Here is a 13,789-nt window from a genome sequence, read left to right on the forward strand (position 1 = left end):
CACAAAGAACTGGAGGACAGAGATGGAATGATACCAGTAGAATAGGTGGGGTTGATAGGGGGCGTGTCTCAGGCAGCTTACCTGTCCCAGGTAGAGGGCAGCGGTCACAATGAGGACCCCAGGCCTTGCCCACACTACAACAGCATAACTGTTTACTCAGCTGAGTGGACACAGGGTGCAAGCACTGCCTCCCCGGACTGACAAATCGGAAGCAATCACCCTTCTCCTCAGGAAGAGCAGGTGTTTCGGCTGGTTACCATGGAGATGGAAGGAGGGAGTGAGGGGAGGAGTGTACACGGTGTATGACACAAACATGGAAGAGAGAGAGAGAGAAATAGAGAACAACAGAAGAGAAAAGAGATTCCCTTCACCTTGGGTTCCATCTATGCACAACTACAATGCCATAACAAAAGAACAACTCCCCCTATATAACCACATTAAGAGTGCAGGGGACAGATATCGTGTATGAAAAGTGATACTTTTTTCAAGACACAAGATAGACAAGAACACAGGACAAGAATACAGCTAACAGTGCAAAGAGGTCAGTTAAGCAGGAAGCATTTAAGTAAGGTTATATACAAGGCATGATCTAAGGTGACGGTAAAGACTTTTACATAGTCAAAAGCAAAATTCGATTTCAAAGAAATGCTCTTTTGTATTAAATGATCGTTTTTAAGCAACACTTCTCACAATATTATACTTTTTAATGTATTTTATAATTAAATAACTGCGGCCTTGGTGAGCTTAAAATATTTTTCCATTCATTTCATTTACCACTTTAACAATGTATAATTCAAATTTTCATATAGAAGATAAAAGATTTGTGTTGACAGACCTTATACTGTCAGCCAAAACACACTGTATACATGAGCAAAGAAATGATTGACTGAGGGCTAAAAGGAGGATTAAAATTATTCTCTGATCTTCTCTGAAAAAAAGGACATGACGGCGTGTTCCAGAGGTATAATTTGGCAAATGCTGGAATGCTTCCAGGAGAAGGATCAGCCTCTATATTTATCACAATAACACAGACAGCACACTCAGGTTACCTCATTAGATCACAGAGAAAGCTTGAGTGTGTTTGTGCCCCACTGACCGACTGCACGAATGATTCCAGAACGTTACAACCTCGCCTGAACAGCAGACAACCGTACGCTCTTGTGACAGCCACAGTTAGTGTTAGAAGTCATGCTAAATCATGCTGCTATCTAGACTAATCAGCACATCTTACTGGTACAAGCTGAAGTGGTTAGCTGCACTGAATCAATTTACATTTGTAGAGTAGGTACATTTGTCTTTGAGCAGGTAAGCATGGAAACAGAAGGAACATGCCAAAGACATCAGCCATCCAAGTTAGCCGGAGAGGAGAGGAGACTTACGGAAACAGGTGGTCAGGGTGGGGTCAGGCACAAAGCCTGGGTTGCAGATACACCTGAAGCTGCCCATGGTGTTGATGCATTTTCCATTGGGACAAACACCTTGAATCTGGCATTCATCAATATCTGAGGGTGATAACAAACATTAGGAACTCATTTTCATCTTTTTTTGGTGGAACACAAAATGATATATTTTGAAGAATGTTTCATGCCATAACAACATTGACCTTCATTATATGGACATTAAACACTGAGGATTATCTTATTTTGTGTTCCACAGAAGAAAGTCATACAAGTTTTTAAGGGGGGGGGGGGGGGGGGGGGGTGAAATGCTGTTTCATGCATAGTGAGCTTTTTACACTGTTAAAGACTTGGATTCCCAAGGTAAACATGGACAAAAGTTGGACGTTTGATGTCCTGTGGCAAAAATACTCATTCCGGTTTCTCATAAGTTTCGGAACGTTTTTTTAGAGTATGGGCCAAAGTGACATCAACAAGGGCGGAATGTCCTTGTACGGACCGTACGGGTTCTTCTCCCGGAAGGGCGCGCGCGCGACTAGAGCGAGAGAGCAAACACTCGCCCATTAACGCGCTGTGCTCAGCTGCAGTCACAGGACTTCACGAAATCAACAATGTCACCAAATATGTGTGTTTTTGGTTGTCAGGGCAAGAAAACCCTGCACAGCTTCCCAAAGAACCCAGTGTTAATGGGACAGTGGATGGAGTTTGTTTTTCCGGAGCAGCAACAGAGTTGTGGAAGTGTTTTTGTTTGTTCCCTGAATTTCGGCGACGATGGTTTATAAACAAGCCACAGTTCAATTCCAGATTTGTAGCTTGTCTAGTGCTGAAAGATGGAGCAGTCCCAGCCATTAAGGTTCACAGTCGTGCATTGGAAGCAGGCGGTGAGTAAAACTGCTTCAAATGTCTTTGTGTTGTTAGCTATCGACTCGTTCATTCAAATGCGCTACTATTCCATTGTTTTTTCTATGTAAACACGCACTAGTCTGATGTGCAAAACCGATCCGCTTGCTACTGCTATCATTAAATCGCATACAATAGCCCATAAACCAAATGTTGTACCAATGTTGTAAAACTCGCACATGACAAGCCTCTAACGAAGTATTTAAGTTACAGTTACAGTACATACCATAAAGACATCCTGCTGTAGTCGTCGTTGCTGCTTCTCCTGTTCAATTTCAGCCTCTAGATCTGATTCTGGATCATATATGTATGGCTAAATCTGATTGATCTCCATAGTTTATTTAGGATAACGTTTTTTTTTCAACGTTTAAGGATGTCACAGCTTTCAGACGCTCTCAACGCAATAGCTGCGCGCCCTCGTGATTTTTTAGCTCCGCTCAGAAGATACGCCTCCAGGCGCTCGTTTTTTTTTTAGGAAAGACTCGGTACAGCCTATCTTTCTTTTATAAATATAATAAAACTAAAGACTTTTCGGAGATATGAAGGATGCAATACTACTCTAAAGGTACTCAAGATTGACATGAGATTGACTGAAACTGACTGTTTCACCCCCCCCCCCCCCCTTTAAATGACATAAAAGATGGCAGAATTTTCATTCTGGATGTTCTATCCATTTGATATTTAAACATATAATAAAATAATACTGTAACAGCAGTCATTACATTGGCAGTAGAAGAAAGGAGGCTTGAGACACACACACACTGCAATATATACATACTGTATATATACACATACATGCATACATACATACATACATACATACATATATCCACTGTATATATTAGTTCTGATTGGCTCTGAGAGTGATTCCAGTGATATTGTTCTTCTGTGTTGTTAACGGTATAGTTACGGTGTGTACTCATTTACTATTCTCATTTAATTGGAATAATTAAGTTATCATTTTAATTATATTTAGTCATCATACTTGGTATGAACGGGCCGTAGATCTCTAAACTAAATTGTGTTAGATTTATGTTTAAAACAACAACAAATATTTCACAATAAATAATAAGGGTCATCAAAATAAAACAATTCAAGATTTCCTGACAACAATTCATGATATATCGCAAATTTGCCTCACAAGTATGTATCTTTAAGGATGTTTAAATTTTTTTAAAAACAAGACAATACTAATAAATATATGTCTTTTTGCGGTACACACACACACACACACATAGAGATGCATGTGATTCTGTACAAACTGTATATTCTATCCACTTACACACTAAACTGAAAACTTTATGCATTTTTACATTTTCAAAAAACATAATCTAGTCTGATTTATAAGCTGTTTTCCTCATGGGGTCCAAACATGGGGACGTTTTCTCCTCATAATGTAGGGTTTACCTGAACCACACACAGACACACGTTGGGTTTTTGTGCTTTATGAGGACTCTCCACAGATATTATTTTATACTGAACAGATTTTACATTCTCTTAGCACTAACCCTACACCTAAACCGAACCCTTACAGAAAGCATTCTGCATTTTTACACACACACTTACCACACAAATACTTCTCCAAGAGGCCATTGAGTGCATGTTAAGGGTGTGGGCAGTCATCATTCCCAGTCACTTAGAGTGAGACACACATCCAACACATGTCCTAATGTAATGCTAATGTGTTCATGATGACAGTGATGCTCATGCAGAGAGGGCATACACTCAATCCCTCAAGCATCCAAACATCTGCACCAGAACACAGATTTAGAGGAGCTGTCAATCACTGCTATGACATCATAATGTCCCTATTATACAATGATACCCTACATCTCTATACAAAGTACACAGAATGACCTGAAAATCTCACTAAGGAACTGCGTCATTTTTGTACATATTTCAGCAGCCTGGTTCAGTGGTTCAGAGACAAAAAAAAAAGTATGGAGACCAGGCGGATTATTCTCTGTCAGAAATGTTTATGTAAACGTAAACCTGCCAATGTGGACAAGATTATGACTAATGACAGGAAAAGAGATTCGACAGCATCAGAGCCTGGCAGAAAACCCAAGCCACAGGAGACTCGTCCATTTACACAGTAAAAGCTTTGGCCTGACGCAAGAAAGCGCCAAAGGTTTAGTGGGCCCTCAGGCTGTGTTATCAGGACAGTGATTAAGTTCAAACTTAACGGAACTCTGAGGGCTAAAGACGTCGCCTCAGAGAACAGCACATACTGAAATATTTATTAAAATATGGAGCCCATACTGCTTTCAGGACTGTTTATTAAAACTATCTAGGGTACATCCTACATACCTATTCATTGATGCTAATGATGTGAAGAAATTAAAGAAGCACTACACCTACAAAATTAAATAGTACTCTTGAGAAATGTAGTGATCTTAACATAAGATCACATGAGCAACAACTATGCTTTTGCAGACCATAAACAAAAATGGCTTCGCAGTTTTAATGAGTGCAATACCTCATATAAAAATTATATTTGGCTTATTTGATAGTTCACTGGAGACTTATTGTTATTAGTTTTATGCATTTCTTTTTTTTCCTAATCAAGGTTTTATCTCTCCTGACCCAGAGTGCCTGTGGCCAGGCCACACGCTGGGCACTTCCCCTAACACAGCCTGCTTCACTTTTAGCTGCGGTTCAGCTCTGGGTTTGGCAGACTGAGACAGCTGGTGGTGGCTGCTAACAGCAGATGTGTTTGGCTGTAGGTGTGTGGAGATAAAAAAAATTGACTGGCGCCAAACTTTTGAACAGTTATGAAATTAAGAGTTTTCAAAACATAATTAAGAGTGCAATTTTATAACTGATTAACATTAATTAAAGGCACAATATGTACTTTTTTGCCACTAGAGGTCACCTATTTTAAAAAAAAAGGTGCAGCTTGATGATGCTAAGATTAAGTGTGGAATTTTGGGCGTTGTCTTCACCTCTACAGCCGATGGAAAAGAACCAGGACGGGACTCGGGCAGAAATCATGATCATGGATGAGCTTATTAACTTTACTGTAGTATGAAGCAGAGCAGGGCCGAGTGCTGTGGGAGCTGAACGAGGTTAGCGATTGCTGATAAGAGACAAGCCCGACACGGCTTGACAGCAGCGGAACTTTTATTATGCCACAGTCACCACTTCCGCTTCTTCGGGTCAAGTGTATGTGGGGTAACGCAGCGCTGTTCATATTAGATACATTAGAGTGTGTTGAAAATTATGCTATAACGTTACTCTGTGCATTCGTACCGCGGCTGCTATGAGACACTTGTTGCACATTGCAGTAAGCTAGATCAATAATAGAATATCATATTAATAAATACTGGATGGCATGCAATTAATAAAAAAAAAAAACATATTGTATGATGGAGAAAATGCTGTGCTACTGTTACTAAAAATAAAGCTGCATCTGATTATGCTATGTTAGCCAGCCACTTGACAAAATAGTGTTTTTCTCTGAGGCATGGTGAACATGCAGTCACGGAAATCAAGAAAATGAGATTCAAATAATAAGTCCTAGTCCACAAGTAAACAGGTATTTTTATAAACTGAGTTTTTCCTATGAAGCGCTGTCAAGAGCATGCCAAATCAACAGGTGGCTATATAACCCTAACCGTAAAGCCATGTTGGCCAATTAGAAGCCTGGAAAAAAGGTTATTGCCAGTTCCGGTTCTGACGTAACAAGCCAAAATCTCTGGTTTTGCTCTCCACACGATAACACTGCAACCAGAGTTTCTAAAAATGTTCACCCTGGCAGGAGTTTTCAAAAAAGTTCTGTTTCAGTGACTGGATACTGCGTTTGCATGTGGACAAACGGCAAAACCACATATAAAAAGCTGTGGTTTTGAAAATACCCGTGTTCGTGTGGACAGGGCCTAAACGTTTTGAGCTATATAACAATAATTAGTTTTCTGTCTATAAGTGTATCCAAACAGCTGGTCCCTTGACTAATAAAACATATAAATATATTAAAGCATCTTTGGTGTTTCCATGGTTTCTTCAAGATAAAACCAAGGGTAAGGCAGGCATGACATCATTGATAGGCGACGTACGTACAAGGTCCATGTCCTGGTTAAAATTTCTCTAGATTTAAACATTATTGGAAACATCCGGGATAATGTAAGTACACAAGTCAACAAAATATCTAACACTGATATTTTAATCCAAAAATCTTACATTTTGTGCCTTTAATTAACAAATAATTAAAACAATTTTTTTAAATAAATAAATTTATTTTTAATTAAATGTATTTATTAAAATATTTTTATTTACAATTAAGCTATTCTAATCTCAAAATGTATAAAGAAGTATTATTAACATGCTAAACAAAAGTTTACTTTGCTAAAGCATACATTAACAATATATGGCAGTATGAGCATTACTTCACTTTGATTCTAAGGCTGAGCAAAAGCACTGAAATCTTTCTGGCTGCCGGCCCTGATGTGTTGGATCTCTGGCTATTACATCCAACTTCAACATAGATTAGAAAGATCTATCAAAGATGCCACCTGTCTCTCCTCCTGTCTGTCCTCGTAACTGTGAAAGAGAGTCTTCTCTGTGATAGATCTGTGTGGCAATTTAATAAAAGGAACAGTACATAGCTTACGTGGACAGTTGTGACATGCAGAGGCCAGTGGGGGGCGAAATGAATTATATATTCAGTATGTGACACTGACACATACACTCTTATCAAAATCATCACAATCGATGCACAACTACATAAACACAAAAATGTTCCACAAACATACAGTCCACACACACTCACTGCAGGGCTAAAAATACACAATTAAAGCATATGCATGAATGCGCAAGCAGAAACAAGCCGTGGCTCTTACCGATACAGCGAGTGGCATTCAGCCTCTTATAGCCTTGAGGACATTCAATCAAAGGAATCGCTTTGGAGGAAAGAGAGAGAGAGAGAGAAATAACAGCACATTTAGTTACAGCTTTATAGACAAACATTCCAGCAAATGTAAGGAAACTTTGGTGTAGTGAGAATACATATAAAATCTAGTCTTACTCAAATTTGTAAAAAAAAAACATGAAATTACAAGCAATAAGTGATTGTCCACTGTTACAATAATCCATCATGATAACCATTGTAAGCGCCAAAATACCATAGTTACCAAAGAAATCATTCAAATAAGCTTATTTTGTCAGGATTCTTTGATGACTATAAAGTTCAAAATAGCAGTATTTGAAAAAGAAATCTTCGCAATGTTATAAAAGACCTTGCCAAATAAACCTTACTGACCCAAAACTTTTGAACAGTTATATATAAAAAGGTTTTTTACGTCACTTTTTTTTTCTAAGGCAGTGATGGTAAATTTCAAGTTGCTATTACATTATTAATGCAGCAATAACTATTGTACCTATGGTATTTGGCCAGATGATTACCATGGTTCATTTTTGTACAGGACATCCACAAGAGTTCAGATCCTTAATCAATTCACACAAGAAACTAACAGGATATAATGGAGAACAAAATTACATTTTGTTCTTACGTGTTTTTACATGTTCTACACAAGCACACTAAACACAAACACATTCACACATAGATCATTAATCACTCTACAGTGTGATGTTAAACACACGATTGTCTTTGAGCTCATCACCTTCAGATTAATAAAGCAAGCAAAAACACTGTACATAGTTCTGTAGTGACTGTTTTAAGGTTTGTCTCTGTCTATGGTTGTTCTTTGTGACTGGGAAATGTAATAAATAACATAAATAGAACTAAATAGACTGGGAATCATGGGTAATAAATAACATAAATAGAACAAAGAGAGAAAGTGAGACAGAATGACTCGGTTGAAACAGAACACATTGTCACCGACATTTCCAAGGGTCATATTTTGGGCCTGCTTCAAAAATAAAAGGGGGCTGAACTCCAGACTTGTTTGCATCTTCATTACCCCCAACACTTGTGTAACGTTACTGCCGTGCACTTCTATTTCCATTCAGTGCCAGCTGCTGATGTCCTAGTAAGTGCTCGCCTACAGCTGCTGCAAACAGACCTCAGAGACAGCGGTAATGTCACATCAACTTCACACCACTCATTGCTATATTGAATCGCTGGTTCCTCCAAATGGAGTAAACATCAATGTAACTGAAATGAACAAGTGTGAGATGAACAAACCACACTTTTCAAGTAAAGAAATAACATTTTAATTGGCCTTAGAATATTAAAAAAAAAACTTAAATATTTCATACAATCATGAAAGTTTGTTTTGGTGAGGTCCATAAGGTTTAAATCAGCGATATGTCTGGGAATGCACAGAATGCAGGGACGCCCATATATGGGCAGAGAATTTCACAAACATCTACGGACATACTGTGAAGGGAAAGCGCGGAAGAGAGAGAGAGCGATAGGGGTGGTACGCTAACAGTTTTCTGTAGGGACTAACTTCAGTGAAGTGACTAAGCAATAAGGAATCATGACTGTATGAGTAAATGTGTGTGTATGTGAGGAAGCATTACTAAAGCTGGAGTGGGTGCCAGGTGAGTCAGCATGTCAGTAAGTTCAACACAGTGTGTGTAACCAGATACCTTACAGCTTTCTCTTTCCTTTGCTCACTCATTACGTACTTGCCTTTTCTCTGTGGAATGCATCCCTTTCCTCTTATTCTTGATATTAGGAACATGTGTCTGTTGAGTCACAGCCACTTGGAGGTTTGACATTAAATAGTTTTTAGAAGTACCCATCATAGTCTCTTTTAGTTAGTGAGAAATCAAGGCTGGGCCTGTTGATGAATCATTGCTTTCTTGCTCTTTTGGGACCGCACTACTGTGGAATACTCGGCACAATCATACTGTAAGTGTGATTCACCTCAAATGAGGCCCAGACATAGTGAAGTTTAACACTGTGTCTCACTCTGAACATACAATAGTTTGTTTCAGTCATTTTGGTCATTCAATAAACAGATTACAAGTGAAAATGTAAGACATATGCTTGAGTGTGAGACAGATATTTGTGTGTGTGAATGTAAAACAGATGTTTTAACGAGAGAGAGACTAAGGGTTATGTGAGAGTGAGACAGGCATTTTTGTCTGTGAAAGTGAAGCAGATTGTCTGCATGAAGGAGAGATAGATGTTTTTGTATGTGATGGTGAGACAGGTATTTTTGTGTGTGAGTGGAAAATGTACTTCTATTGTCTGCATTCTGCTCTGGTTCGAGGACAGTCTGTGTGACAATTTTCATCATCAGTACACTCCGCTGATGTCTATGTGCAGCTCGGATTTTGTTATTTGAGCATATTTATTTGAGCAAAATGTCCATAATTAGTGTGCAGACCCAGAACGTGTCCATAGGCTCAGGGTCAATAGTGAATACATTAAAGTAGGGCTGGAAGGTATGACCTAAAATCAAAATCTCGATTAATTGAATGCATTACCTCGGTTACGATTAATGAACAAGGTTTGTACTGTAAATATGCTCAACTATTAAAGTTGGGATATTTTTTTTAATGAAACAGTGCATTTCTTATCTTTGTCATTTTAAAATAATTGAAGGAAACTAAATTTGATGATGACTTGATAAAAACCTTGAACCGGGACTCAAACTCAGGTCGCCTTGCAGAGCTATGGCAAAGTTCATATTGCTCCGACATAACAACTCACTTTCAGCAGTTATTTTGTCTATGGGTCATAATTTTTTTTTTTACTGATTTCTACTCATTTTAAATCATATGCAGATAAATTTAGCAGAGTACAGGTACATTAGACCCTTTTCAAATTTACGGGTTTCTCAGAAGCGGAAGTCGTCATAGTTGGGTTAACTTTTATAGCGGTGAATGAGAGAATACATTATTCAATATATTTTTTGTGTTCCCATTTGCTCCAATAGCAAAAAGAAAAACTCCACAATAGTGATTTTATAACTTTCAAAAAGAGGGGAAAAATAGAGTGAGATTGAGAACGAGAGAAATATGTTAATTTTACTGTAACTCCCATAGACGCTGTATTAGAAACACAGCAACGCTTAATTGTTTTTTTGTAATTTGTTGCAAAACTAAAATAATAAAGTATTAGTGTCATAAATGTACATCATTTAAAAAAAAAATTTTAATACAAAAAGCGTTGCAGGATTTGCGATATTGATGACCGTTAAAACGCGTCATCACAGTCTGTGAAAAGGGTCTTTTATTTGAATGCATTAATGAGAGAGCGATTGCGTGTGTGAATTAGTCATACCATATCTCTATTAATTGTGAAGCTGTGTGTTGTAGTTACTATGCTATAACTGTTTTTCTAAGCTACTTTAGTGATAAATCACAGGACAGAGTTGACACAGGACAGCTCCTGAATGTTTCTCTGCGTGCGATCTTCACCGGATGTGTGAGCTGCGAGTCTGTTTGAGTTCAATATAATGATACATCCAATGGTCTAAAATCGATTGAATGTTAAAACTGGCAAGCCTTAAAACACCTACAATTGACAAAGTTTACTGATGACGCAAGTGAAAGTGATCTGGCTTTGGGGCTTGCGCGTTGTCAAAGACATGACACGGCTCGGCTCTGTCACAGAAAACAGCTCACTGAAGTGCAATGTTTTCCATGTTGTTTTTGAATGGTGTAAAACCGCTTGAATGTTTAAACTGGCAAGCCTTTAAACACATACAATTGACACTTTCGTGAGGACGCAAACGAAAGTGATCTCGCTTTCCTCGCAGTTTTTGTGTGAAAGTGAGCAAGTGTTTTTGCATGTGAGGGTGAGACAGGTGTTTTTGTTTGTGAAAGTGAGGGAGATGATTGTCTGTGTGAAAGTTAGAAAGTGTTTTTGCATGTGAGGGTGAGACGGGTCTTTTTGTTTGTGAAACTGAGGCAGATGTTTGTCTGTGTCAAAGTAAGACAGGTGTTTTTGCATGTGAGGGTGAGACGGGTGTTTTTGTTTGTGAAAGTAAGGGAGATTATGGTCTGTTAGACTGAGACTGATGTTTATGCATGTGAGGGTGAGACGGGTGTTTTTGTTTGTGAAGCGAGGGAGATTATGGTCTGTTAGACTGAGACTGATGTTTATGCATGCGAGGGTGAGGTGGGTGTTTTTGTTTGTGAAGCGAGGGAGATTATAGTCTCTGAGACTGAGAATTGATGTTTTTGCATGTGAGGGTGAGACGGGTGTTTTTGTGTATGAAAGTGAGGCAGATGTTCGTCTGTGTGAAAGTGAGACAGGTGTTTTTGCATGTGAGGGTGAGACGGGTGTTCTTTTTTGTGAAAGCGAGGGAGATGATTGTCTCTGAGACTGAGAATTTATGTTTTTGCATGTGAGGGTGAGACGGGTGTTTTTGTGTATGAAAGTGAGGCAGATGTTTGTCTGTGTGAACGTGAGACAGGTGTTTTTGCATGTGAGGGTGAGACGGGTGTTCTTTTTTGTGAAATCGAGGGAGATGATCGTCTCTGAGACTGAGACCGATGTTTTTGCATGTGAGGATGAGACGGGTGCTTTTGCTTGTAAAAAAAACGAGGCACATAGTTGCCTGTGTGAGAGTCTAATGGGAGTTTTTGTTTGTGAGAGTGAGACAGTAGCTTACATGTTTTCTTGGGGCATTTTTGGCATTTGTGGAATCCCCATGATGTTCCCACCGTCCCACAACAGGCATCTTGTTTAGACAGGCCAGGCAGAGCTTTCCCACACTACAACAAAATAAAACACGATCAAACCAAATAAGTTAACGAAAGAAAGAAAAAGAGAGAGATACTCATCTAAACCATTCACCACACAAAATAAATAATTCTGCTCACACACAGCTCTTGATCCCGGTTCTTTCTGATCAACACTCTGATATCTCCCTCCTGACTGAATCTAATCTGCTGAACCAGGCACGAATTGAACAACAATCTGAGAGACAGCAATGATATACAACTCAAACAACCTGATAACACCCCACTCTCTGGTGACATGAAAAGACAAAGTTGCAAATTAAGTCTGAATGGTTGCAAAAACATCCACTGCACTTTACGTTCAGAGAGAGTAAACAAACAAGACTGAGGTGAACTTGATGATAATAACTTGATAGACTAACAACTGTGGGAGCGGAAGACAACTAGATGTTCTATTAAGCTGGAGGCAGGTACTGAGTCATAACTCTTGAGAATCATTCTTTTGCGTTTCATTTGCAGTTCTCTTCTAGACAGATGTTCCCTTGAGCACCACAATGTTCTGGAGAGAGTCTCATCTCACTATTCATTTTGTCTTTTGCTCTATTTGATTATCCAATGATAGCTGAAATTGAGTTAGTTTAAAAGACATTAAAAGTGAGAGACAGAGTAATAGAGGATGATTCACAGCTCACAGCAGTGGCGAGATGGATAGAGATGAAGAGAAAGGTAAAGTTAGAAAAATATATTTTAAAGAGTGCTTCTGTCCAGTCAATGCAATTCAAAATAACTCTGGAGCCCATTGACTTTCATTGTATGAATCAAAACTCTGAACTCTAAAAGAATAAAGAATAGTCATAGAGTTTTGAAACAACATGAGGGAGAGTAAACGATGACGGAATTTTTATTTTTAGGTGAAAAATCTACAAAGCTCTATGGAAGCAGGGGTGCATTTCAGATGCAAACCCTTCGATATTCAATACCAACATCAGTATGAGTTTATATATTCAAACACTTATGGTCTCTCTTACTTGCATCCCGGCAGTCTCCTGGAAGCAGCGTCCAAGCTGGCTCTTGGATGTCACCGGCTGGTATTGGAGGTATGTTTGTTGGTTGGGGTAAATGGCGCCGCTGTGAGCATGTCCATGCTGGATGCTCTGGCTGCTGCTGTGGTAGGTGAAGGAGTGGCTGGACTGCGTGTTCTTCACCTGCCCGTTACTGTCCACTGGAGACACCTGATGGATCTGGACTGAGGCTTCGGGGGGATGTTTCACATGGACATTCACCAAACCTACAGAAAAGTAACGCTCATTCAATATTCAAAGTATTCAATATAAATTCATATGGGTTCAGTACAGGTTTAATACAAGTAAAGCTCAAAAGACAGTATATGGCGTAATGTTGATTACCTAAAAATAATTTAGCTCGGTCCTTGTTTTCTTTAACATACAAGTGAAAGTCAACGGGTACAATTTCCGTAGCTGAATAGCTGAAATGTGAAACTTATAATTTTATAAAAGCACTTCTATCAAAAAAAAATTGTTATTTGAGATGTAAAGCTGTTTTAAAGTTTTTACAGTCATTTAAGAGTTTTATGGTATATGGTGTTGTGTTGTCATGGAAATGACGGTGTTAGTAAGCATTTTGCTGGTGTATTGTGGCTATAATACTGAAACAATAAGTATTTAAATGTTTATTCTCTTCCATTTTAAGTGCCTCACTGTAACCCAGATTGTTCATTTGTTTTTTAAAGAAAACAAAGGGCAAGTGTAAATACATTTTTGTGGTTATTCTAAACCCTGAATATTCCTTCAATAACAACAGAGCCATGTATGAATAATAGCAGAAGCCAGATTTAAAGATTAGTAAGTGATTGGTAAGAACAGAGAAAT

General features: G+C 38.6%; 1 protein-coding gene across 8 annotated transcripts in view; it reads right to left on the reverse strand.

Moving 5' to 3' along the window:
* Positions 1-13,789, reverse strand: part of ltbp1 (latent transforming growth factor beta binding protein 1) — a 101,134-nt gene that overhangs the window by 31,535 nt on the left and 55,810 nt on the right. For 4 of the 8 annotated variants that reach the window (XM_079833436.1, XM_079833441.1, XM_079833437.1 and 1 more), the window contains exons 7-11: positions 12,929-13,188; positions 11,831-11,933; positions 7,136-7,195; positions 1,380-1,502; positions 82-249 (exon numbers count right to left, since the gene is read on the reverse strand). In XM_079833436.1, the coding sequence (XP_079689562.1) occupies positions 82-249; positions 1,380-1,502; positions 7,136-7,195; positions 11,831-11,933; positions 12,929-13,188 (714 nt within the window). The remainder of the gene's footprint in view (positions 1-81; positions 250-1,379; positions 1,503-7,135; positions 7,196-11,830; positions 11,934-12,928; positions 13,189-13,789) is intronic. The other 4 variants (XM_079833443.1, XM_079833440.1, XM_079833442.1 and 1 more) reach the window with 1 other exon arrangement.

The sequence above is a fragment of the Gobio gobio genome, assembly GCF_949357685.1.
Source record: "Gobio gobio genome assembly, chromosome: 13".
NCBI classification, from domain to species: Eukaryota; Metazoa; Chordata; class Actinopteri; order Cypriniformes; family Gobionidae; genus Gobio; species Gobio gobio.